Source organism: Microtus pennsylvanicus, chromosome 18 (genome assembly GCF_037038515.1).
Source record: "Microtus pennsylvanicus isolate mMicPen1 chromosome 18, mMicPen1.hap1, whole genome shotgun sequence".
In the NCBI taxonomy this organism is placed as follows: domain Eukaryota; kingdom Metazoa; phylum Chordata; class Mammalia; order Rodentia; family Cricetidae; genus Microtus; species Microtus pennsylvanicus.
Genome location: NC_134596.1, coordinates 13,276,348 through 13,304,279, shown reverse-complemented (window position 1 = coordinate 13,304,279; position 27,932 = coordinate 13,276,348). Strand labels below are relative to the sequence as shown.

Below are 27,932 nucleotides of genomic sequence, written 5' to 3'. Positions count from 1 at the left end.
TGCAGCAGGAGTCGCAGGCACATATGCTGTGTTACCTACAGCAGAAGCACCGGCTTTTCTTCCTTGGAGTTTCAAAACTGACTCGACCAAGAAACACAGGAATTCTTGGTGCCACAGAGATGTTGACAGCAAACCGGGTTGCTATAAAGCCAGAGATCATTGCTTGAGTTATTGGGTGGTATAAATATGAAAAATAAAAGTAGCAAATGGTTTGAAACATAGCCTCAGTGGTAGTTACAGTGTATTTTCTCATCTCTATAGCAACATTATATATATATATATATATATATATATATATATATATATATATATATATATATATATACACACACACAATTAGGAGCAAACATTGTAAACACCTTAAGGAAGAAAGAAAGACATTAAAAGCCTAGTCAGAGGTACCATGCTTTGCAGGATATTTTGCTCTGAAGCACTGTACAGATAAACTATTCATGTTTCCATAGGAATATCACACAGCATAGGTTGTCTTTCATATAATCTTTTTCATATATATTTTTAAAACTTTTTTTACATTTAATTTTCCATTCAAAATCTCCACTTCCTCCCCTCCTCCCATTCCCCTCCCACTCCCCCACTCCCTCTCCTCCCTCCCCCTCCAGTCCTAAGAGAGGGCAGGGTACCCTGCCCTGTGGGAAGTCCAAGGCCCTCCCCCCTACATCCAGGCCTAGGAAGGTGTGCATCCAAATAGACTAGGCTCCCAAAAAGCCAGTACATGCAGTAGAAACAGGTCCCAGTGCCATTATCAATGGCTTCTCAGTCAGCCCCCATTGTCAGCCACATTCAGAGAGTCCAGTTTGATCACATGCTCCATCAGTCCTTCAGTCCTGGTCGAGCTGGCCTTGGTGAGCTCCCATTAGCTCAGGCACACTGTCTCAGTAGGTGGACCAACCCTCCGTGGTCCTGGCTTCCTTGCTCATCTTCTCCCTCCTTCTGCTCTTCAACTGGTCCTTGGGAGCTCAGTGCTCCGATGTGGGTCTCTCTCTCCATCCATTGCCGGATGAAGTTTCCATGGTGATATTCAAGATAGTCATCAGTGTGACTATGGGACAAGGTCAGTTCAGGCACTCTCTGCTCTGCTGCCCAAGGACCTAGCTGGGGAAATCCCCATGGACACCTGGGATCCCCTCTAGAGCCAAGTCTCTTGCCAACCCTAAAATGGCTCCCTTAATTAAGATATCTTCTTCCCTGCTCCTATATCTGCCCTTCCTTCATCTCAACCATCCCACTCCCCCAAGCTCTCCCTGATCCTTCCCTTCTCCCTTCTCTCTCTCCCTCTCCCCTTCCCCCCCACCCTACCCCCACCCTCACACTCCCAACTTTTGCCCAGCGATCTTGTCTGCTTCCAATTTCCAGGAGGGTCTATATATGTTTTTCTTTGGGTTCACCTTATTATTTGGCTTCTCTAGGCTCGTGAACTATAGACTCAATGTCCTTTGTTTATGGCTAGAATCCACTTATGAGTGAGTACATACCATATTCATCTTTTGGTCTGGGTTATCTCACTCAGGATAGTGCTTTATATTTTCACCCATTTGCATGCAAAATCCAAGATGTCATTGTTTTTTAATGCTGAGTAGTACTCTAATGTGCCACACTTTCTTTATCCATTCTTCCATTGAGGGGCATCTTGGTTGTTTCCAGGTTCTCCATAAGGAGATCAAGGGGATTCAAATTAAAACTTTTAAATGAAACATCTTTCTTTTAAAAAAATAATTTATTTTTATTTCATGTGCATTGGTGTTTCGTCTTCATGTATGTCTGTGTGAGGATATCAGATCCCTTGTGATTGGAGTTACAGATAGTTGTGAGCTGCCATGTGGGTGCTGGGACTTGAACCCTGGTCCTCTGGAAGAGCAGTCAGTGCTCTTAACTGCCGAATCATCTCTCCAGCCCCCTATATATTCTCAATATTTACCAATAGCATTGAACAGCCATTTCCATAATTTTTATGACTTCACAGTATTTCATACTAGGCACATCTTAAAATGTTTTGTATTCTAAATCCGAGCACTGAGAAGGGAAACTGGACACAAAGTCCGGGTCCTGACCAATGGGCTGTTCACAACTGTCAACTGCTGAAAACAGGAAAAGCAGATTTCTCCAGCAGAGTGACACTGGGCAGGTCACATGCCCAAGAGTGCTGGCAAACACAAAATGGCCTTCATGGATGTGTGTGTGTGCAGTCGTGCACATGTGCACACACGTGTGATTTTAGTTTGTTTTGATTTTCATTTTTTAAATTGCTGTTTGTTTTTTTTTGAGGGAGAAAAAATATGAAATTGGGTGGGTAGGAAGATGGGAGGGATCTGGGAGAAACTGGGGGAGAGGAAAAGACTATGATCCAAATATATCGTACGATAAAAATAAAATGAAAATTAAAAAATTTGCATACTTGAAAAAATGCATTGTGTATTATAGAAGGTGCAGGCCATCGCTAGTGTGAAATGTGCTGTGTTGTCAGCCTTGAAGACAAGCACACACTTCTCCTGTGTGTCCTTCTAGAAGGGCTGTGTCTTAGCTACCCTCTGGTGATACGGAGTTTGCTTTGCAACAGCAGTGAGTGGCTTCTTTCTGTTTGACCTAGAAGGAGTGGCGACAGGTCATGCATCTGGAGAACAAAGACGTCAGGCTAACCTCGGCCGTACTGGAGGTGGAACTCCTCCAGACTTCTGCTGCGTCAGTCCCGATATGCTCCGACCCTGGACGGCTGGTGACAGCCGGACCCACCACCGGAAACCATCAGCATGGCCAAGCGGACCCCTGCGTCCCCTATGCTGGCCAGGCGGCTGGGAAGAGCCTTTGTGTTCCTGAACACTCAGAGTTGAGCTCGTTCCTCATGGAGGGGAGGTGAGTGTGAAATAGACCATGGGCTAGGCATGGAGCTGCTAAAAACTAAGTTCTTACAAATACACTTTCCTTCATTTTGTGGGGAAGATTCCCAGAAATTTTATAAAGACATTTTCAGCATTAATATCTTTCCTGGTTTATTTTGGACAAGCGCTACTTTTAAAAGACAATAAACGTAGCTTCAGATGATAATAAAGACAGAAAGATTGTCTAAGACTGTGGTGATTTTGCATGATAAAGTGTAGTAATAAGGAGCGGCAGGGCTGGGCTGCGTCCCCAATACCCCAGCCGCCCGGCTCCGGCTAGCTTATGCCCCAAATAATTACACGGACACTGTATTCTTTTAAACACTGCTTGGCCCTTAGCTCTAGCCCTTACTGGCTAATTCTGATATCCCAATCAACCGATCTCTAACAATCTGTGAGCACCGGTCTTACCGGGAAGATTCTAGCCTAAGTCCATCCTGGGTCGGAGCTGGGGCATGGTGTGCGTCTTCCCTGGAGCAGGTAGCATGGCGTCTCTCCTGCGTCTGCTCCGGAGAGCAGAGCTGCGGAGTCTGACCTCACTTCCTCTTCCTCCCAGCGTTCTGTTCTGTTTACTCCACCCACCTAAGGGTGGGCCTATCAAATGGGCCTAGCAGTTTCTTTATTGCTTAGTCAAAGAAATCAACAGATTGATATGACACTCCCACATCACTTCCCCTTTTTCTGTTTAAACAAAAAAAGGAAGGCTTTAACCTTCACATAGCAAAATTACATATAACAAAACAGTTATCAAGTAAAAGTTACAATAAACTTTATCATAACTAAGGAAAACTATAACTAACTATTCTTAACTTCATCAAAGACTCCAAAAAGATACAATATGACCTAAGCAAACAAGAAAAAAGCAACTTTTAAAACTCTAGAAATGACAGAGACATCTCGCTGCCTGGACAGTCACTCAAAGTTCCTCTGTACCGTTGGGGCATGCATCTTCAGCCTTCAGGCCCATGGTATCCAGCAGACATTTCCATAAAGCAGGAAAATTCAAAGTCAGTTCAGTCACTATCTGTTGTGTCCTGCAGAATGTCTCGCAGACTCTTTCATGAATCAGGAACCCCGAAAGATCATCTCACCTTAGGCAAGTTCAGTAGTCCTCTCTCTGCGGGTTCTCTGTGTCCAGTTTATGCAATAGTCCAGGTAAGAGCAGTTTCTTGCCCAAATGGCTATCAAACTCCATAAGGTGCCTCTTCGATGCCCATCTTCCTCTTGAAGTAGATTGGTGCTGCCAGGAGCAGAGTGTCTCATTGTCATGAAAAGTCCTCAGTTATTAAAACATTAAATGTCCTATTCTGTAATCTTTGAAAGACATGAAGAATGTCTATCTAAAATATATCTCTATATATCTAGAAAATCTAACATGACTACAAGCTTGACTATTACGGATGATTATCCACTAATCTGTATTTCTTAATTATACATTACATTTTTTAATGAACTACACAATCACAATATCTTAATCAATAGCAGAAATATGCATATACATATGACAAAATTGACCTTAAAATCCATACTAATGCAAATTATTCATACCTATATCATTTCCCCCTTTAAATGTAAAAGAACATTTATAAACTATATTTGGGAACATGGGCGCAGTTTTTTCTCTCCAAACTGCTTCCTGCTGAATGGGGGCGTCGTTAATTAGGTCTTTCATGGTATAACCTGTGTGCTAGTTTCATCTCAGTTGGCAGTTGAGCAAAGCAATTTTCTGAAGATGTTCACAGCAAACCTTCAGGAGGACGTGGTCCATCATACCAAATCGGGATAGATGCAATCCACAAGGTCTGATCCTCTGTGAAAACAAAAGAAGACTCTCTCCAAAGCATCATATCCTTAGACCCAAATTCTGAAATCGTAATACCCTTATATCCATTCTGGTTTAGCTTGGCAGCCCATGTAATGAAATATCTCTCTGTACTTAGCTCCTTCACAGTCAAAAATTTTAAAGAAAACACAATAATACAAAGAATCCAGACTCTCTGTGAATTTTTCATCTTTACGCGGCTTATTTTTACTCTATCACTTTACTTTATTCTGTCTCTTTAAAGACTTTACCTTTTTTTTTTTTAACCATTAACTTTATTCTCTATATTCCTTTTCTTCTCTCTCTCAAGCCTACGTACATTCATCCAACAGTGTGACTCGTTTAGTGGTCTGAATCTGTCCTATTGTGAATCTGCAATTTTTTACTATCCAGGAGCACTTTTGATTTACACCTTTAAATCACTAGGCGCTAAGCTGCAACATTTCTAGGTTAACTTTTTGCTTTTTGAGCGCATATCTTTGACCTGGAATAACCCTGTAGACCAGGCTGTCTTTGAACTCTCAGAGATTCGCCTGTCTCTGCCTCCCAGGCATTGGGATTAAAGGCGTACACTACTATACCTTGAACTCACAGAGATCTGTTTGTCTCTGCCTTCTAGGCACTGGGATTAAAGGCGTGTGCTACCACACCTTGAAGTCACAGAAGTTTACTTTAAGAATTTTAACTTTTAGTCTGCATATATTTTTAACACACTTTAAACCATTCAGAAATTTTCTCTGTCTTTGAATCTCTCTTTACTGTATATCTCTCTTTTTCTGACCACAAGAGCCTTTAAATTACTGAGCAATATCAGTAGGACTAAAGGCGTGGCTTTGCCGGCTGGATCCTTAGCTTTCCGGCCTCACGGCTGAGGTACTGGCTGTAGCCATGTTTATAGCATTTCAAGGTCCCTGCCAGCCAGCAAGCTACAACAGACAACACTCAAGTCCTCTCTCGGTAGCCGGCCCTCCTGCCTCAAACAGTCAGAGTGTGCCCTGGCAGGATGGCCCAGAAAGCCGGCATTTTTAAACGGTACAGCTTTTTTCCTGCTATGGCTGAAAACCGAAAAGCATGTGTTCAGCTTTTCGTCAACACCGTTTAAGTGTTTCGTGGCAGGACCTCTTAATGAGCTGCAGGCTTTGCAGCTAAAGCTGAGTCAGGAAGCCTCTCTTAGATGAGGCACTTGCTTGCCTCTAGCAAGCAGAGTAGACCCAAGAAATTGCCATAAGAAACATGCTTTACTCTATTTTTTTTCCAAGCTTTCTCAGGCTTTCTGTGGACTCAGTTAGCCACACGTCTGGGCGTCATTTGTAGTAATAAGGAGCGGCAGGGCTGGGCTGCGTCCCCAATACCCCAGCCGCCCGGCTCCGGCTAGCTTATGCCCCAAATAATTACACGGACACTGTATTCTTTTAAACACTGCTTGGCCCTTAGCTCTAGCCCTTACTGGCTAATTCTGATATCCCAATCAACCGATCTCTAACAATCTGTGAGCACCGGTCTTACCGGGAAGATTCTAGCCTAAGTCCATCCTGGGTCGGAGCTGGGGCATGGTGTGCGTCTTCCCTGGAGCAGGTAGCATGGCGTCTCTCCTGCGTCTGCTCCGGAGAGCAGAGCTGCGGAGTCTGACCTCACTTCCTCTTCCTCCCAGCGTTCTGTTCTGTTTACTCCACCCACCTAAGGGTGGGCCTATCAAATGGGCCTAGCAGTTTCTTTATTGCTTAGTCAAAGAAATCAACAGATTGATATGACACTCCCACATCAATAAAGTATTCCAAATAGTATATAATTTTGGAAGGATCTGTAAACTATATCCTAGGAAATACTTAGTTTCTATAAACATAGCATTTGAATTAATTTAATAATTTTTTAAGTCAGAGAAGCCTGGATAAGAGGGAGCTGGGGCAGGCAGGGATTGGCAAATGTGATGGGGGGGGGGGAGAAATCCCTGAGCTGACATATACACGAATAGCTTTTGATAAACCTTAAAATACTTGTTCATGTAAAGAGAACAGACCTTCTACATCAATGTTCACACCACAAATTCCTAGTTTTCGCTTTTTATATACTTCCTAGTAATGCTGAGAGCATCACCCTTTGGGTGACTGTGTCCAGCTAACTCAGGGAACGTTGAGCTCCTTACTATGGTCGACAGAGCCTTCTCTGAAACTTCATATCACCTCCTGAGTGTGACAGTATCAGAAAGTGGCCAGGCTCTGAGCTGGAGTCCTCATGAACAGCGTAATGACCTTATAAGAGGACAAGCTGGTGAGGCCTTACTCCGCCTTCTGTCTTCTCCTTGTGAGAATGTAGCAAGAAGAGTTCCTCAGCTCTGAGACTATAAAAGCAAAATTAGGCTTAGTCCATTTCAAAATTAGTCCAAATACAAAAGGTATTTTGTTATGATAGCACAGATGGACGAAGACACAGAGCATCTCTGGAAGGATTCACGTATTGTATGTTTGAGTGCTTGCCTGCATATGCGTGGGGTCACTAGACGCATATTGGATCCTCTGGTGTTGGAGTTACAGGCAGCTTTGAGCCACTCTGGGTGGGTGCTGGGAGCGGAACTTAGGCCTTCTGTGAAAGCAGGAAGTACTTTTAACTGCTGAGCCATCTCTCTGGCCCCAGACACAGCATACCGAAGAAATATTTTCATATTCATGTTCACAACAGCATCAAGCAAGCATACGCATGTATAAGTGAATTGGGGTCTATGCCTACAACCCACTTAGCCTCTAACAGGACGGGAATTCTGATGCCTATGGTAACATGGGCAAGCCTTGAGGGCATTGCCTAAGTGGAACAAGCTAGTCACACGAAGACAGGGCCTGTGTGATTCCTTTTACATGGGGTACTCTGGAAAACATATTTAGAAAGACAGAAAGCACCGTGGTGGTTTCCAGGCTGGGGGACGGTATGATGTGGATTTTCTTAGTGGGGCAGAATTTCAGTGTGGTCACCTGAGTTCTGGACATGATTAAAGTACTTAGCATCTCTGAAAGACATACTTAACGCGGCTAAGCGGAGAAATTTCGCAGTGCGCGTTTCACAACAATTAAACATAACCAAGAGGAACGAGAGTGGTTATTCAAGTCCGCACTTGCACATCCTTGCCAGAACTGTTGTCATTTGCTCTGTTGATGGTGGCCGTTCTGAGGAGAATGAGATGGAGTCTCACAGCGTCTTACTTTGGACCTCTCTGATGGCCGAATACGCTGAGTTCTTTTTCAAGAATTCATTTGTTCATTAGCTGTTCATTGACTGGATGGCTTATAGGGTTTTTGGTGTTTAATTTTTGCAGTTCTTCATGTATCTTGGGCACTAATCCCCTGCATGATGGGCGGTTGGCAAAACTGTTTCTCCTCTTCTGTTTCTTTACTTTAGTGACTATTCTCTTTGCTGTGGAGAAGCTTCTTAACTTCACACACTCTTCTTATTTATTTTACTTTAATTTTTTATTGGCGTTTTGCCTGTATATATGTCAGTGTGAGGGTGTTGGATCCTGGAGTTACAGACAGTTGTGAGCCGCCATGGAACTCACTCTGTAGACCAGACCAGGCTGGCCTCGAACTCACTGAGATCTGCCTGGTCCTGCCTCCCAAGTGCAGGATTAAATTGAACAACTGAAAGGAAATGGATAATTTTCTGGATAAATGTCACTTGACAAAATCAAATCAAGACTAGTTAAACAAATTAAATAGACCTATAACCTCTAAGGACGTAGAAACAGTCATCAAGAGTCTCCCAACAAAATAAGCCAAGGACCTGATGGTTTTAGTACAGAATTCTACAAGATTTTTCAAAGAAGAACTACTATCAATGCACCTCAAATTGTTCCGCACAATAGAAACAGAGGGAACATTGCCAAACTCTTTTTATGAGGCTATAATTACCCTGATACCCAAACCACACAAAGACATTACAAAGAAAGAGAATTACAGACCAATCTCACTCATGAACATTGATGCAAAAATCCTCAATAAAATACTGGAAAACCAAATCTTAGAACACATCAGAAAAATCATTCACCATGGCCAAGTAGGCTTCATCCCAGAGATGCAGAGATGGTATGATTATCTGTCAATGTAATCCACCATATAAACAAATGAAAAACACCCCACATGATCATCTTATTAGATGTTGAAAAAGCCAACAACAAAGAACAACATTCCTTCATGATAAAGGTCTTGGAGATAGCAGGGATACAAGGAACATACCTGAACATAATAAAGGCAATATACAGCAAGCCAACAGCCAACATCCAAGTAAATGGAGAGAAACTCCCAGCGATCCCACTGAAATCAGGAACAAGACAAGGTTGTCCACTCTTTCCATATCTTTTCAATATAGTACTTGAGGTTCTAGCTAGAGTAATAACACAACAAAAGGAAATCAATGGGATACAAATCAGAAAAAAAGTAAAACTCTCACTATTTGCTGATAATATGATAGTTTATATAAGTGACCCCAAAAATTCTACCAAGGAACTTCTACAACTCATAAACACTTTCAGTAATGTAGCAGGATACAAGACTAACTTGAAAAAAATCAGTAGACATTTTTTATACAGGTAATAAATAGGCCGAGAAAGAAATCAGAGAAATATCACCCTTTATAATAGCCACAAATAACATAAAATAACTTGGGGGTAATGCTAACCAAACAAGTAAAAGACCTGAATGACAAGAACTTAAAAACTTTGAAGAAAGAAATTGAAGAAGACACCAGAAAATGGAAAGATCTTCCATGCCTTTGGGTAGGTAGAATTAACAATAAAAATGGCAATCTTACCAAAAGCAATCTACAGATTCCATGCAATGCCCATCAAAATCCTAGCAAAATTATTCACAGACCTCTGGAGAACAATACTCAACTTCATATGGAAAAACAAAAAAACCCAGGATAGCTGAAACAATCCTGTACAACAAAAGAACTTCTGGAGGCATCACAACCCCGAATTTCAAACTCTACTATAGAGCTGCAGTAACGAAAACAGCCTGGTATTGGCATAAAAAACAGACAGGAGGACCAATGGGGATTGGATCAAAGACCTGAATATCAGTCCACTCACCTACAAACACCTGATTTTTGACAAAGAAGCTAAAAATACAAAATGGAAAAAAAGAAAGCATGTTCAACAAATGGTGCTGGCATAACTGGATATCAACATGTAGAAGAATGAAAATAGACCCATATCTATCACCATGCACAAAACTCAAGTCCAAATGGATCAAAGACCTCAACATAAAACCAATCACACTAAACCTCATAGAACAGAAAGTGGGAAGTACACTTGAACACATTGGCAAAGGAGATCACTTCCTAAGTTTAACCCCTGTAGCACAGACACTGAGAGAAACAGTTAATAAATGGGACTTCCTGTAACTGAGAAGCTTCTGTAAAGCAAAGGACATGGTCAGCAAGACAAAATGGCAGCCTATAGAATGGGAAAAGATCTTCACCAAACCCAGATCAGACAGAGGTCTGGTCTCCAAAATATACAAAGAACTCAAGAAATTTGTCATCAAAAGAACAAATAACCCAATAAAAAAGTGGGGTACAGACCTAAACAGAGAACTCTCAACAGAGGAACCTAAAATGGTTGAAAGGCACTTAAGGAAATGCTCAACATTTTTAGCCATCAGAGAAATGCAAATCAAAACCACTCTGAGATTCCACCTTACACGTGTCAGAATGGCCAAGATCAAAAACACGGATGACAACTTATGCTGGAGAGGTTATGGGGTAAAGGGAACACTCCTGCCTTGCTGGTGGGAGTGCAAGCTGGTACAGCCCCTTTGGATATCAGAATGGTGATTTCTCAGAAAATTAAAAAAGAACCTTCCTCAAGACTTAGCAATACCACTTTTTGGTATATGTCCAAAGGATGCTCAATTGTACCACAAGGACATGTGCTCAAGTATGTTCAGAACAGAATTGTTTGTCATAGCCAGAACCTGAAAACAACCTAAATGCCCCTCGACTGAAGAATAGATAACGAAGATGTGGTACATTTACACAATGGAGTACTACACAATGGGAAAAATGATGATATCTTAAATTTGTGAGCAACTGGATGGATCTAGAAAACATCACATTGAGTGAGATAACTCAGACCCAGAAAGACAAATATCATATGTGCTCACTCACAAGTGGCTTTTAGACATAAAGCAAAGAAAACCAGTGTACAATTCACAATCACAAATAACCTAGACAACAATAGGACCCTAAGAGAGACATACATGGGTCTAATATACATGGGAAGTAGAAGAAGACAAGATAAGACCTTCTAAGTAAACTTAGGATCATGAGAGAGTAGAAGGGGAGGAGAGAGGCAGGGAGGGGAGCAGAGAAAAATGGAGAGATCAATAAAATCAATAAAAAAGCAATTGCATTAGAAGGGTCTGTTTTCTGAATCAAGAGTTGACTGTAGAGGAAGACGCTGTCTGCGAGGAAGAGGCCACATTGTTCTGGTGGGGCGGTAAGTTCATCAAAACTATAATTGTTGATGCTGTGCACTTAGTCACAGGCCTTCAGAATAGTCAAGCAGAAAGTGACCTCACACAGGAGGGAACCACAGCAATCTTCATACCGTCTCCTGGTAAAGACTTAAAAAAGCAAAAAACAAAACAACAACAACAAAAAAACCAGACAGAAAATCCTTGAAACTTTACCTGGATCCAAGGCCTGAATCACTCAAACTGACTCTGTGGTCATTTCCCAGACTGAGACACCAGATGAGGCAAGTGTTGGGCCTTGACCAGCCCACCAGGGCAAAGGCCTGCTCTATCGTGATAGGCTAGCATGTTTTCAAGAAGTGTCCAGGAAATACGGTCATCCCTTGGTGTCTGTATGGAATGGTTCCTGCATTCCCTAAGGATCCTCCAGTTCCTCACGTGAAATGGCATGGTATCTGTGTAGGATCTGTATTCTCCTGCAGCAGGCTCTCATCCCCTGTAGGACCTGCATTCTCCTGCAGCAGGCTCTCATCCCCTGTAGGACCTGCATTCTCCTGCAGCAGGCTCTCATCCCCTGTAGGACCTGCATTCTCCTGCAGCAGGCTCTCATCCCCTGTAGGACCTGCATTCTCCTGCAGCAGGCTCTCATCCCCTGTAGGACCTGCATTCTCCTGCAGCAGGCTCTCATCCCCTGTAGGACCTGCATTCTCCTGCAGCAGGCTCTCATCCCCTGTAGGACCTGCATTCTCCTGCAGCAGGCTCTCATCCCCTGTAGGACCTGCATTCTCCTGCAGCAGGCTCTCATCCCCTGTAGGACCTGCATTCTCCTGCAGCAGGCTCTCATCCCCTGTAGGACCTGCATTCTCCTGCAGGCTCTCATCACCTATAGGACCTGATTCTCCTGTGGGCTTCCATCCCCTGTAGGACCTGCATTCTCCTGTGGGCTTCCATCCCCTGTAGGATCTGCATTCTCCTGCGGGCTCTCATCACCTGTAGGTAGATGATTTCCGGCACCTAATGCAACATAAAAACTACATAAAGAGTTGTTATAACACACTGGTTAGGGAGCAATGAGAAGGAACTCTGTGCACGTTTAGTGTTGATGCAGACACTGGAGGTGGTTGTCTTCTGCACAGACACAGAACCAGTGATATGATGGAGGTCTTACTGTAGTAAGGATGCCACTGGCAGCATCTGCCAGAAACTGGGGTAAGGGGATGGGCCAAATCTGCTGTCTGCTCTGGACATACTTTGGTATCTGTTCTCATTCTTTACCATAGATGTCCTTGAATGCTTTATTGATTTTTAACTTAGTAATGATTAGGATAATTTTTTTTTTAAAAAAATACGTTCCTCTTTCTAAGTGAGACATCACTGCTGAGCAAGCGCTCCACATATTCCTGATACAAGAATGTGGTATTCCTGAGGGCCGTCTGCTATGGCAAGACATAGCAACTCCAGCTACACCGTGAGCCAAGGTGCCTTGGGTCATCTTAGCCCTGCTGGCAATGCCGAGGATCCCAAGGGGGCACTCAGCGCTCCTTCATGCCTCTGTGAACCGAGGGAGCCTGTTAGCAAGGCTGGGATGTATTTCACAGGCCGGGTCTTCTCTCATTAACTTTCCTTGAAAGCATGTATGTAATTCATCAGTGTGTGTGTGTGTGTGTGTGTGTCAGGGGCATGCTTCTATTTTCTGTGCAATGAAAATACTTGTCTCTTAATTAATTACCTCAAGTTCACACACTATTAGTGATTAATTTTCTGGGCTTTCTGGCTAATTGAACTGAATGACTTCTCTTCTCTGAAGGAAAACAATTGTTTGAATAATGTGTTCATTGCTCACTGGGCTGAGATGTGAGGACCCCCTTATACATGGCAGCAACCCTCCCGACATCACTACTGTGAGGACCCCCTTATATACGACAGCAACTCTTCCGACATCACTATTTCCACTGTGAGGACCCCCTCATTACACGGCAGCAACCCTCCCCACATCACTATTCCCACTGTGAGGACCCCCTTATTACACGGCAGCAACCCTCCCGACATCACTATTCCCACTGTGAGGACCCCCTTATTACACGGCAGCAACCCTCCCGACATCACGATTCCCACTGTGAGGACCCCCTTATTACACGGCAACAAACCTCCCGACATCACGATTCCCACTGTGAGAACCCCCTTATTACACGGCAGCAACCCTCTTCACATCACTATTCCCACTGTGAGGACCCCCTTATTACACGGCAGCAACCCTCTTCACATCACTATTCCCACTGTGAGGACCCCCTTATTACACGGCAGCAACCCTCTTCACATCACTATTCCCACTGTGAGGACCCCCTTATTACACGGCAGCAACCCTCCCGACATCACTATTCCCACTTCACTCATTGGCTTTGAAAAGGAAGGATCAGGCTTTTTATGTCTAGGAAATCACTTAAGTCATAGATTGTAAGGTTCTCTCTGACTGCCTGTATGAGGGCCCAGAGAGAGATTGCCGGCATGGTGTGTGTGTGTGTTTGGTGTGCATATGTGGGCTATGCATGTGTGCACACATGTGTGTGATATGTGTGTGTGCATGAGCATATATGCGTGTGTGTATGTGTGTGGGGTGTGTGTGGTGACGTATGTATGGTGTGTGTATGTGTGTGTGGTGCGTATGTGTATGGTGTGTGTCTGTGTGTGGTATGTGTATCATGTGTGTGGTGGTGTGTGTGTTCATGTGTGGACTGTATGATGTGTGGGGTGTGTGTATGGGTGGGTTGTGTTTGCGCATGTGTGTGTGTGTTGTATGTTCTCGCATGTGTGTGTTTGTGTGTGGTGTGCATGTGTGTAGTGTGCATGTGTGTGGTGTATGTTCTCGCATGTGTGTATGTATGTGTGTGGTGTGTGTGTGCATATGTATGCGTGCATGGGTGTGTGTTGTATGTTCTCGCATGTGTGTGTTTGTGTGTGGTGTGCATGTGTATAGTGTGCATGTGTGTGGTGTATGTTCTCGCATGTGTGTGTTGTGTGTGTGTATCTGCATGTGTATTTTTAGCATTTATTGAGCAACCATGCACTTCAGCAGCAAAACTTGCAAGAATAGCAATGCACATTTAGTTTTGGGATAAATATAGGTAGTTCTTGTTCAACTGGGAAAGCCATCCCCTGATCCCTCATCCTCAATTGACTTTAACCTTCTCATTGAATCTCAGACTTCAGCAATCATCCTGCTGGTTCGAGGCAGTTCACTTGGTAAAGCACCAAAGTTCTAACAATGCTAGTTACGTTTACTTGCAGGCACACTCGAGCAGAGGTCTGTGGTCATGCCTCTTTCAGGACACACCTTTGCCTTTGGAGAACTTTTGCCAGACCGTACAGTCACATTAATAACATGCCTGCAGGGCTGGAGAGATGGCTCAGTGGTTAAGAGCATTGCCTGCTCTTCCAAAGGTCCTGAGTTCAATTCCCAGCAACCACATGGTGGCTCACAACCATCTGTAAGGAGGTCTGGTGCCCTCTTCTGGCCTGCAGGCATACACACAGAATATTGTATACATAATAAATAAATAAAATAAATATTAAAAAAAAATAACATGCCTGCATCATTTAAGATACTGTGTTCAATCTGCTATCATACTGTGTACTCGGCCTGTTTGAGCTGCCTTGGAGACAACGGTGTAACCAATCTCACTATGCCTTAGATCCCCCCATATATATACATTTACAACCTGAGCTAACTGCATAGCTTCAATCTTAAATGATGTACTCACCTGTACCCCTAACTGGAGAACGTGTTTGAGTTGTAACCATTTGCTGAAAATCGCCAACACGTTGGAAGCAACCTTAAATAAGAGATATTCCGTGAATGTTGGAAGCAAATGTGGATATGGCTTTATATTTTTTTACATCCGTTTGCTGTTTTGCATGCTATTCTGGGTCATTTGGGGTCAAAAAGGTATATTCTTCCCTTGTTAACTCTGTTGAAGATTTCTGTAGAAAAATATTCCTCACTCCTTCCCCCACTATGTTTTCTGTACTGTTCAGTAAATATAGAACAAAGTCCTCTGTCAGGGACAGGTGATACAGATGGACCTCCAACCACAGACTACAGAAGATCCAGGCAGCAGAGATGGACCATCAATCACAGGGAGAGAAGTGAGGATTTCAAATTTAGGTTCACTCTCGGTCTTAATGACTCCAAGAGGAAGTCTCTTTTCATTCCCTGATGACATATTGATGAACTTTGGTGAATTTTTTTATACCCTGGGTCCTCACCTTAATGCATTATTGAAGTAAACCTCAAATCTTTGACCTGGTATGTGTCATTTCAACCTAAAAAGCTCTTTTTATTATTTCTTCTCATCTGAAAAAAATAAGGTGAAGAAGAAACTAAGAAAGATATTCCAACACCATCAGCCTCTCACATGGGAGAGCATGCAAGTGCATACATGAGCATGCGCATGCACACACATGTCATACACACTCAGATGCCATTTATTATATTTTTCAGCTCCAAATTTTTGTTCGGTTATATTGGACAATTCTAGTCTTTGTGTTGATATTCTAATTTTATTCAGTTTTTAAATTTCACTTGACACCTTTAGCTTTTTATGCATTTCTTAGAAGGTAGAGTCTCATGGTACTTGGCTGGCTTTGAATCTGCTGTGTAGACTTGGATGACCTGGATCTTGTGATTCTCCCTGTCTCTACTCCCCGGTGTTAGGATAACAGAATGCCACCACACTTGGTTTATACAGGACTGGGGGGTGGCTGGGCTTGAACCCAAATTTTCATGTATGCAAAGCATGAACTTTGCCAACCGAGCCACATCTCCAGGCATGTTTTGCAGACAGACTTTCCGAGGCACGCCTCTGCTGATTAGCTGGGTGTGCTTGGCCTTAAAGGTCAGCTTGAGACAGGAGCCTTAGTAAGTGTGAATTTGCTTGATCGTGTGTACGGCATTTTCAGTTTCCTGGCGTGCATGGCTGCTTTTGAAGAGCTTACATTCCTAAGGAGAGAACGTTCCTTGTAAAGGTTTAAGTGGGCATGGGGACAGAGAGATGGGGAATGGAAGAGGGTCGTGGGTGGGATAACTTAAAGTGGGGATGTATGAAGAAGTCTAATGGAAATCTACTAGCTTATAAATTGATAAAGATACTCTATATACACACATATATATACTACATTACATTTTAGTCTAAACAGAAGTACCCTGTGTAGCAGGCCTTCTTTGGGGCATCAATGAGCTCACAAATAAAGTCACAAAGACTTAATATTAGTTACGAATGCTCGGCCTTTTCTTCTGCTTGTCTAGTTCTTATAACTTCATCTAATCTGTTTCTCTTCATCTATGTTTTGCCTTGGGACTCTTTACCTTCTTTTCATTATGCGTGCCTTACTTTCAATGCTTCCTCCATGTCTGGCTGACTGGTGGCTGACTGGTCCCAGGCAGCTCCCTCATTGTCTCAAGCATAAATTGTTCCTACTATTTATTCTCTCTACCTGTCAGACCCGCCTACCCCTTTACTGCCTAACTATTGGCCAGTCAGCTTTTTATTAGACCAATCAGGTGCCATAGGCAGGAAAATCAACACGTCTTTACATCATTGAACCCATGCAACATAAACAAATGTAACACATCTTTACATCGTTAAAGTAATATTCCACCACAGCTCTGCATGGGTAGGGTAGCAATGGTGCTCTCAGAAGACGTGGATTATTAAAATAAAACCTCAGTGCCAGTCACAGGATATTTCCCTTTATGCTATTGTTGAGGGAGGCTCTTGGAGGGACACAAAAATAACACAGACTGCTGACATTGTTCTGGGTTGTCCACCAAAACTAGTTGATAAGACCGTATTACTGAAGACACCATGTGCTCTGAATGCAGGCTATACAGAAATCAACCTTGACTGACCAGGAAACCATTTTTTTTTCTGCTAGGGAACACTCTTTGTACACTATAAATATGTATTGTTCACATTGTTAATAAAAAGCTGATTGGATGATAGCTGGGCAGGAAGAGATTGGGGGACACAGCCTGACACAGAGAATGAATCCTGGGAAGAAGGTCAGAGTCAAAGGAGGAGTCTCCAGCAGATGCAGAGAGAAGCAAGATGGGCATGCTGTACTGAGAAAAGGTACCAAGTCATGTGACAAAGCATAGCTAAGAAATATGAGTTCATTTAAATGTAAGAGTTAGCTAGTAACAAGCCTGAGCTACTGGCTGAGCGTTTATAATTAATATTGTGTCTCCATGTAGATTATTTGGGAACTGGCAGGTGGGAAAGAAATGTCCGCCAACATTTTCCTGGTTGCTGGCTTACATAGTGACCGAAGGAGCTATGCAGAATTGTTGGGGGAGAAAAGATATCTACAGCCCCAACTGACATTATATCTTGCATGCAACAATACTAACCTTCTTTGAAGACCATGCCCAACTGTTTGCAATAGTGGCCTGACTATTATGGGAGTAACCAGCTGCTTTCCAGATGGATTTGAGGCCTGTGTCACAGGAGAGTCTACATACCCTATACCATAGACCTGCTCAAAAGTCCATGACTGGGGAGATGATGGGCCCTGGACGGGCAGAGTACCCATTGTGGCTATGATGATTGGTCCCACTGCAAACAGCCTTCTAAATATTTATGCTCACATCCTTGGATCTGTGAGCTCTCAACTCTGGTCAGAGAAGCTTTTTCTTACAGTGGGTGGTGGTTTATGCGGAGAATCATAACTGGTCGAGGTACCAAGTCTAGGTAGCTGCGAGTGCTTAGCGGTGGGTGAGCTCTTTATGCTAACTTCCTCCCATCTGTGGCTCAGGGAGCATTTGCGGAAGACCAGGTGGTGTGAGTATACTAGCAGGATGGATGGGGAGAAGGGCAGTGGAAAGCTGACTTCTGGATGTGACACGATTGTAGCACAGATCAACTCAGGGGCTGTGGTCACCTGCACAAGGCCGGTCCAATATCAAGTCAGTAAGAACTGCAGCATGGGGGCTGGAGAGATGGCTCAGCGGTTAAGAGCATCATTGCCTGCTCTTCCAAAGGTCCTGAGTTCAATTCCCAGCAACCACATGGTGGCTCACAACCATCTGTAATGAGGTCTGGTGCCCTCTTCTGCCCTGCAGGCATGCAGACAGAAAGAATATTGTATACATAGTAAATAAATAAATATTTTTTTTAAAAAAAAGAACTGCAGCATGGGAGGCAGAGGGACCCGGGAGCACTCACTCCTGGGCATAGGAGCTGGCAGTTGGGGATAGGCATGAAGAGAGGTAGAAGTCACTGGATGCAGGGGGTTTATTAATAACAGAAACACAGGCAGGTCATGGAGATAGGAAGGAGAGGGAGGAGAAGTCTCTAGAGGAAGGTGGAGGGAGGCAGTGGTGGACTGATACACTGCACACAGGCACACAATTTCAAAGATGAAATAAAAATATTATTTAAAAAAGACTCGGTAAAGGCAGTAATACTGCAAGCTTATACATCTAGGCCACCCTCTCTTAAAAAAAAAAGAGTAAAAGGAAGTTTTTAAAATATTAACAGTAAGGATTGCTGAATCCTAAAATTAGGTACAATGGTTTAATTTGTTATCACCTTTTACAGTCTCCAAATTACTCAAAATAAGTATAGGCACATGTACTTGTCATTTATATCTCCTTATTCACTGTGACAAAACAAAAGCCTGTGCGCATACATGTGTGTGTATATATGTATGTCCCTGTCTGCGTGCATATGTGTGCGAGTGTCTGTGTGTGTGTGCATGCATGTGTGTGTGTGTGCATGTGTGCGTATACATGTCTATGTCTGTGTGTATATATGTGCGACTGTCTGTGTATGTGTGTGTCTGTGTATGTGTGCGAGTGTCTGTGTGTGTGTATAGATGTATGTCTATGTCTCCATGTATATGTGTGCAAGTGTCTGTGTATGTGTGTGTGTGCAGGTGTATATGCATGCTTATGTGAATGTGTATATGTGTGTGAATATGTGTGAGAGTTTATGTGTATGTATGTGTATATGTGCATGTTTCTTTTCACATGATTGATAACTACAGGCACAGAGTAGATTATTTGAACAAGGTCCTTGCAAGGTTCAGCTTTCGCAGAAGTACTATGTAAACACTCGGGCAGCAGAAGGGAGCATACTGGGACATGCCCATAAATGTACCCAAAGACCTCTGAATCAGTTATGGGAGATGGGAGAGTCAACTCATGCTGTGGGACAATGGTCTGTACCCTGTCCCTTGTATTATTTTTAATAAAATGCTCATTGGCTGGTAGCCAGGCAGGAAGTATAGTCAGGGCGACCAGGCAGGAAATAGAGGTGGGGCGATGGGAACAGGAGAATTCTGGGAAGAAGAAAGGTCAGCCTGCAGTCATTGCCCAGACACAGAGGAAGCAAGATGAGAACGCCTTGCTGATGAAAGATACCAAGCCACATGGCTAACACAGACACGAATTATGGGTGAATATAAGTTATAAGAGTTATAAGAAGCCTGAGCTAATAGGCCAACCAATTTATAACTAAGGTAGACCTCTGTGTGATTTCTTTGGGGCTGAATGGCTGCAGGGCCGGGTGGGACAGAAACTCAGTCAACAGACTCATAGAACTTCTCTAGTCAGTTTGACTTGCAGAAGCTTGCTAATTATTTAATGTCTCAGGCAATCTTCTTCTACTTCCCCTTCCTTTAGACCAGCCATTCATTTATATGTATACAGGTGTCTTGTCTGATTATGTCTGTGCACCATGTGTGTGCCTGGTACCCTCAAAGGTCAGAAGAGGGCATTTGGGTCTCCTAAGACTGGAGTTACAGATGGTTATGAGCTGCCATGTCAGTGTTGGGAATAGAATCTGGGTCTTCTGGAAGAGAGGTCATTGTGCTTAACCAACCGAGCTATCTCGCCAGCTCCCATACCAAGAGCTCCCAAGAAATCTCCCTAATTCTTCTATCCTGACGCTCCCTTGTCTGTAATGGTGCCTGTGAGAAGGGTTCTTGGCACGTCTGTTCTCCACAGGAAATGGTGCGGGGTGAGCACAGAAGACACACACGTGTTCTAGGCAGACTGTGTCCTTGTGATACAGTAGGTGCCGTTAGACACAGGAGAAGAGCATGATTTTCAGTTCTCCACAAGACAAGAGTCGCACTGTCCACGGCTCAACTAAATGCCTACATGACAAAGGGCAAATAGACTTATTTTTCTTAAATGTCTTCTTTGGTGTTATGTGTTCGTTTTTATTACTGTTGTTCCTCTAGGTGACTGTTTCACAGTGGCCACTGTAAATGGAGACTGTGCCTTCATTTCCTGGCTACCCAGACCCAACTAATCACACAGAAATTATATTAATTACAACACTGGCCAACAGCTTAGGCGTATTCCTATCTAGCTCTTTTATCTTAAATTAACCCATTTCTATTAATCTGTGTATTGCCACGAGGCTCTGGTTTTTACAGGCAAGGTTCCGGCGTCTTTCTCCTTCCGCAGCTACATGGCATCTGCCTGACTTTGCCTCCTTTCCTCCTCTGTCTCTGCCTGGATTCCCCACCTTGCTAATCTCTGCCCTGCCATCGGCCAAAGCAGCTTCTTTATTCATCGATGGTAATAAGACACATTCACAGCATACAGACGGGAATCCCGAGAGGATTCCCACTGCAGGCCACCACACCTCTGCGTGATGCTGGCTCCAGAGGAGAAGGAGCGCAGCAGAGTGTAAGGTGATTAGGTGAGAAAACAGCTTCTTCAATCTCTCATGAAAACACCTTTTACTTCATGTGTGCACGTGGCCCTCCCTTCTTCCACTGGACAGTCCGACATAGCAAAGGGGCATCCTAGCCAGGGCCACCTTGTGCTTTGTTTTAATGGCTGCTGATATGCCATGTTCCCTGGGAGCCATTCTGATGGCAGCCACTAGGACTTTTCCCGAGTGACTATATCCTGATCTCAGGAGACAGACTTTTCTACCTAAAAAAAGAGACCCACTGGACGCTAACATTTTCAAATGATGGAAACAGGTAAAAGGAGCCCCCAGAGGATCGGTCCCCTGACAGACAGTCTCTCGTGTGAGAGCTACTGTCTCCTTTGGATCTGCATAAAGGCAGAGAGGAGAGTCCTCTGTAGCTGTCCCTAAGTTCCGTGATTCCACTGCTCAGAGAAAACTGTGGCCCAACAGATCTCATTTGTCTCTGAACTGAGCACGTCATTCCAGCAGGGATCACTCTGCCTTGGTGATTCTGATTCCTTCCTTGTCTTTCCCAGGACCCATTCACCTTTGGCCCACTTCAGCTCCAGCTCCAAAGACCTGTGTTTTAAGGAAGACACGCCTCTGCTCTGGAATTCCTCACAGGACAAAAGGTGAGTTCTTGGTCCTGTTTATGAAAGGATTAACTTTCTGGAAAATATCTGTGTCCCTGGGTATTGGTTGTCCCACAGATGATGGAGAATTCTTCCTGAGATAAGAACTTTGACTTGGCATGTTGGCTCTCTGCCAGATCCTTGAGAGTCCATTATGGCGGACACTTGTGGTTTGTGATCGCGCACCGTGGCTTGTGAATTTTCAAGAGGCTTTGGGCATAACCCTGGAATGATGACCTCACACATGTGCACGCCCATGCGTGCACACGATTCTGACAGGCTACCTCCTTGATCCATAGGCTTAACCTTTCTCCGTAGGAATATCGCTTAATTCTCTTACTCCTTTCCTAAGAACAGCCGAAAGCAACACATTCCACACATTGCTTTAGTTATTTCTCTTGAATTACTTGCTCAACTATTAAGAGCTGTCGCCTTTCAAATGTGCAGTTCACTACAAAACCAACACACAAGCATTTGTCCGGCTCCTGGGGTACACAGACTTGACTTGGGTGTTCGTGGGGCTCATGCTGAAGGCCAGAGCAAGCTGAAGGCCAAAACTCAAGGCAACTTCGCTTACGAGATATTTTTTTCTTTTCTTCTGCATGGGGTAAATTAAGATAGAGGTGGTGGGCTTACCTGGCCATCAACCCTGTGAGCTCCAATAATGACCAGCTCGGTAAGAGATGCCCACTGGTGCAAATGACACAAGTTTCCTGGGGCAACAGTAACTTTCTGTTTAAGTTTAAGGCCTACTCCATAGGAGAGGACCGTACCTGGTACTGTAAGCCTGGCCAAGACCCCGTGACTGGAGTGGTCATGTACACCCTACTCCAGGCATTTGGCTAAAAACAGACACAGTCTCCAACTGCCTTCTAAGTACTTATCCTTCGACCTGTGGGTTACTGTGGTTTCCACCTCACATCAGAAGCTTCTTTTATAGAATAAATGAGGATTTCATACAATGCAATTTGATCCCATTCGCCTCCTTTCCCCCAGAATTCCTCAGATCCACAGTCTCTTCCTTACCTACTCATTTTTTTTTTCTTCATTAAAAACAACCCAACATCAACAACCCACTGAGTCCAGTTTGTGCTGCCCAAACATTCCTGACTGTGTAACCATCCACAGAACACAGAGAAATCAGTCTGGTAAAGACTGGAAGCTTTGTCCCTACTGGCTAGCTTTCATGGTGCTGGAAAGTTCGATACACACTGCTAGAGGAGCAAAGACGTCAATCAATCTCACGCAGCGGTGAACCCCGAAAACTACTATAATGACCGCTCTAGCAAGAAAAACCAGTTAAAGCCTAGAATAAGTTGCTGTGGAGGGCTCAGTCACCAATGGGACGTCTCTGTGCCTCCCTCCTCCCAACATTCAGGGAGCATTATGGAAGAGGAAGGAATCAGAGGCATTTCAAAATACTGTCTCCTGGATGGTGCAGTACTATTGAAGTGACTCACAACAGTTTTGACTGCCTGCAGAAGATCTGCAGAAGATCAAGCCAGTCTGTTTCCACATGGAGGAGAGAGGCTCATGAAGTTACAACTCTAGCTGAGAACTTTTGACAGTTGGTGGCTTCTGGGGGAGGAAGAGTCAGTTTTCTTAAGGGGCATGGCCTCTCGCGGGTTGCCATGCTCCAGTGGATAGATCTACATCTATCAACACACGAGAAGCAATCATTGGAATCAGTGGGCTATAAAGGAAAAATGATGATATAAAGTTAAAAGGGGGATTGTGGAGAGTTCTGAGAATTTGGAAGGTAAGTAGGCAGTAGATATGGTCAAAATACATTGTATACATAGCCAGGATTATTTCACAGAGAAACCTTGTCTTGAAAAACCAAGAAAAAAAATATACATTGTATACATGTGTGAAAGCTCCAAGAATGTATAAATAAAATAAAAACTTAAAAATTAAAGATTTTATTTGGCTGTAGGGAAACTTTTTTGTCTACTTTTTTTTTTAATAACCACATTGCCTCTGTTACAATTTCAATTTGACTAATAGCTTATCACGAAAGCCTCAGCTGTTCTGTAATTTTACGGAAGGACCCATTTCAGAGCATCAGGGACAATGGCACAGGGTTGGAGCATGCACCACACCTGCTCTAACATGGCAGTCACTCGTCACACGCGATGGTTCAGCTTCAGCCCTTCTGGTTGTGCTGGGGTTTCTGGAGCACACGGGGAGAACTCATTTCCACTCCTCAGAAAGCACCAATGCCCAGCACTGCCTCACGCAGGACAGACAGCAATGGGCTTCTTTTCCTTAAAGAAAGCAGTCTTTTTAATTAAGAAGCTACAGTTGTGTTTTTTCCCCAACAATGAAGAGGAAGATTATCCTATTCTTCACGGATGGACATTTCCCAGTCATAAAATCAACTGAAAGATAACGATTTCCAAAGTCACTTAGCGTGGCCACTACATTGTGGTTAAGCCAACCTGGTGTCTAGCTCTAGGTTTTTTCTTAAGAATGAGATGATGATTATTATTTTTTTTTTATGTGAACAAGTCTTAAAACCATGATGTATTGAGAATCCCAGTGCCCAACTAAATGCAGGTGCGACACCGGATCTCGGCAATGGTTAATATTAAATTGTCATCACAAGAGCATTTTGTCGATTAATGTCAAGGCTCTCTTTTGGTTCAACCTTTTAAGGGTCAGGTACATCCGCCCTGAAGGCTCCAGAGCATTCAGCTGTTGGAGGGAGAGAGCCGCTTGTTGGTTCCCGGCCACTCAGCCCCGAAATAATCACACAGAAACTGTATTATTTAAAACGCTGTTTGGACCATTACCTCTAGCTTCTTATTGGCTAACTCTTACAAATGAATTTAACCCCTTTCTAGTAATCTGTGTATCGCCATGTGACTGTGGCTTATGGGGTAAAGTTCCTACGTCTATCTCTGGAGGCTACATAGCTTCTCTCTGACTCTGCCTTCCATCTACCTTCTACAAGCCGGTTTCTTTATTCATTAATCAATAAAAGCAACACATAGACAGAAGGACCTCCCACGCCATTCAGCTATAAAGAAAATGAGGTGTTCCCACAAAATTTAGGCCAAAGTCTGTGATTCCTTTCCATTTGCCCTTGTAAACATAATCTCACCTCGAACCTTTGTTAGCTGATGCTGACATTGTTCGTCCTCTTTGATACTGCCCAGTGCTGCTGTGTGGGAAAGCAGATGGACCATTTTCCCACAGTCCACTATGGGAAGAGGAAAACTGAACACAGATCACCCTGTTGCAGGACTCGTGGAGACCTAGTGACCACTCGCACACACTCAGAGAGAAGGCCATAATGGAAGGAGCCTGGCCTGAGCCAGGAGCAGCTGCACGAGAAATCAACTAAACCAACTAAATCTCCTACAGGCCTGCTATTCATTCCAAAGACCGAACAGCCCCACAAAACTTGAGTCAAAAGCCCTGTGACGTCAAGAAAGACATGTTGCCAGAAATGTGAGACAATGCCACGATGTCTGTGGTCCTGTCTCATTGCTGGGACAAGATGCTTGACAAAGCAGCCTAAGGATGGAACAGGGTTCATTTTGCCTCACAGTACCGTTCATCATGGCAGCAAAGTCACGATGACAGGAACGTGGGGCAGCTGGTCACATTCACCTGTGGTCAAAAAGCAGAGAGAGATGAAGGCTGGAGTGCCGCCAGTGTCTCCTTTTTATTTAGTGGGGGATTCCAGTCCACTGAATGGGACTGCCCACATTTGGGTGGCTTGTCCCGGCTTAATTAACCCAGTTGAGAACCTCTCCCATAGACATGCTCAGAGATTTGTGGCCTAAGTGATACCAATTTCTTTTCAAGGCCAGCGCTGATTTAATCACATTTTGTACCTCACAGCTGAGGAGAAATCTTGTATTTGAGGGTGATAATATTTCAGGAAATATAGACATAGTTTTTTTTTTCTCCCTTTCCAGGTCACAGTTCATGCCTGCTCATCACCCAGCGTTCATAGCCACTGAAGATTCTTGGGAAAATGGCCTCACTGCCTGGGAACAAAGATGCGTGTTGGGCAAAGAGGTTGCGAATATGTCTATGTTGGCCTCCTCAGAGAAGGGGGGTCTTGCCGGCAGCGTCCACCTCAGAGTTCAGGTCTCCACACTGGGGTAGGTGGATGTGAAGATACAGCTTCAGCAGTGGATAGGGGGCGGCAGGTGGCTTTCTGTTTGCCCTGAGGCCTTGCGCCGTCAGGAAGTGTAAGGTTTAGAGGAGGAGGCAGATTCCCTATTCAGGTTACACTTCTACTTCAACGCTATCTACCCTTTCTGAGGCCTCAGGAGACACATGGCTCAGCCCTGCAAAATCAGCAGGGTACCAAGGCCAAGTCACAAGGAAGCCTGATGAGAAACCCAAGTGACCCGCATCTTCTATTCATCCTAAGCAGGCATCTTCTTGACAGATCATTGGTTTAGGGATCCCTGTGGTGTTTTGGAATTTACCGCCTGGCAGAATTCAGTGGGCATGGATGAAGGAATGGGCGTGGGAGGGCTAAGAGTTCCTTCCGGCCTCTGGAGCTGCCCACATAAGAGTGTCCAGATATTTTAGCGTATCTGTTGGCTTTCCTTCTTCACACACACACATTTATTTAAAGTTCTTCTTAGGTCAAAGTGTTTGAAAGCCCCGCTCCAAGGAAAGACAAGATCTTGAGTGCTAAAGCCAGTAGGTCCCCGTTAAGACTGGAAGTGACCGAGGGACAATGACAGGGCCGTATGCGGCTGTGCCGTTACCTCCTGTGACACGACCTCCCTCTACTCTGTTGCCCCCTAGGGGCTTACACAAAAATGATGTGGGCATGCCCAAGCTGAGCGAGAAAGTGCCACCAAGGTGTCCAGTACTGGTGCTGTGTCACTGTGTGCCTGGATTAGTTTTTTCTGAAGACACCGGGAAGGCTGACGTCTCAGTGGGAGGCCTCAGCGTTTGCTCTCTGCTCATAGAAACCCACCGGCCAAGTCATTACCAAGCCAGCCTATCAATTCTCCCAACACTTGCCACAGTTACGTAGAGGGCTAGTAGCTGGAATCCTTTCATCTTGATCATGACCTGTCTCTTTCTCATCTGTCCCCCTAAACACCCTAACCACTGGCAGCCTCTTTATCATGACTGCTCTCAGCTCTCCTCTTAGGCCTAATAGATGCTTGGCTCACGGATCTGTTCTGGAATTATCCGAATCATAAAAGTATGTGTTCGGAGATCTGGCTACGTGGGTCACTCTAAGCATCGCTCTCCATATCTGACTGTTCATAGTTTCAGAGGTTGGCATGGCATCAACTGTCTCAGAGTGAGGTAACTTTCCATTCAGTGGTTTGATCGTCTGTGATTCCTGCTCCAGTGCTCTTTATACCGCAGTGACTCAATAGATAGGGGTCATTTATCGGTGATAATGCAGTCAAAAGACAAATGAGGGAAGAATGGCTTCTTACTTGGCAGCAAGTAAGGAAGACAGGAAGACACTAGGCAGCTTTCAAAGCAATGACCCAAGTAAATCAAACACAGGGCTTCATCGGGGCAACAGTAGCACTGTTGCCAAGCAAGACTCATCTTACAAATGCCTCTGACTGGAGGTTCCTCTCCAGCATGGCACTTGGTTGTAGGTAGTCCACCAGAGATGGCCACTCACACTTTACAGCCAACCGAGAGTCTTTATTTTAGCCAGCCGGGACCAAAGCAAGTATTGGGGGTCCCAGGCTTGGCTCTGAGTGTCCAGAACATGAGGTTTGATTTGAAGGCAGAAGCAAGGTCCTGACATCTTGCTCTGCATCTTCATGGTGGCGGAGGGGCTTTGTGTAAGCAAGCAGTTCGACAGAAGCCAAGCTAAGCTGTTAGCTGCAGGGGGGTTGCACAAATGGGCAAAGGTAAGTTAGCTCACATATCCTGACCTTGGGTTCCTAGACCAGAACTGGGTAATTTCCCATGGGAGTTTGCGTCAAGGAGGTCAGATTCTAGTTTGGTTTGAAATGACAAGCATACAAGATGGAAGAACTTCTCTGGATTGTCTTGTCCTTCCATAACTTCAGGGGCATGCTTCCTTAACATCACCTGCTCAGCACGCACATCTAGACAAGGAACTCCCCTAGGCAGAGACTACAATAAAATATTTTGATTGTTAAGTTTGTTTTGCTCATCTCACCTGTCTTTGTGAGTGTCTGCTTCCTTATCGGTCTCTCAAAAAGACTTACCTGCAACCCAAAGCAACTCTAGAGGCATGTTTAGTCATCTGCTCACAGATGTCATAAACTTCAGCTTTCTGCAAGCATACATTACCCTGCAAGTACCTGTGGAGTGGCTAACTACAAGTCTGGATAGTACCAGGCATGAACAGCAAAGACATTTGCAAGAAATGTTTCATTCTGAATCATCAGTTCTGCTGTCTGCCAGTTACATAAAGAAAAAAATAGTACACCGAG

The 27,932-nt window shown here is 44.1% G+C and overlaps 1 protein-coding gene across 2 annotated transcripts in view; it reads left to right on the top strand.

Moving 5' to 3' along the window:
- Oca2 (OCA2 melanosomal transmembrane protein) overlaps nt 1-27,932 on the top strand; it is a 220,857-nt gene that overhangs the window by 14,695 nt on the left and 178,230 nt on the right. For both annotated transcript variants that reach the window (XM_075952458.1, XM_075952457.1), the window contains exons 2-4: nt 2,606-2,868; nt 21,421-21,516; nt 25,446-25,634. In XM_075952458.1, coding sequence (XP_075808573.1) covers nt 2,624-2,868; nt 21,421-21,516; nt 25,446-25,634 — 530 coding nt within the window. In that variant the 5' untranslated portion in view covers nt 2,606-2,623. The remainder of the gene's footprint in view (nt 1-2,605; nt 2,869-21,420; nt 21,517-25,445; nt 25,635-27,932) is intronic.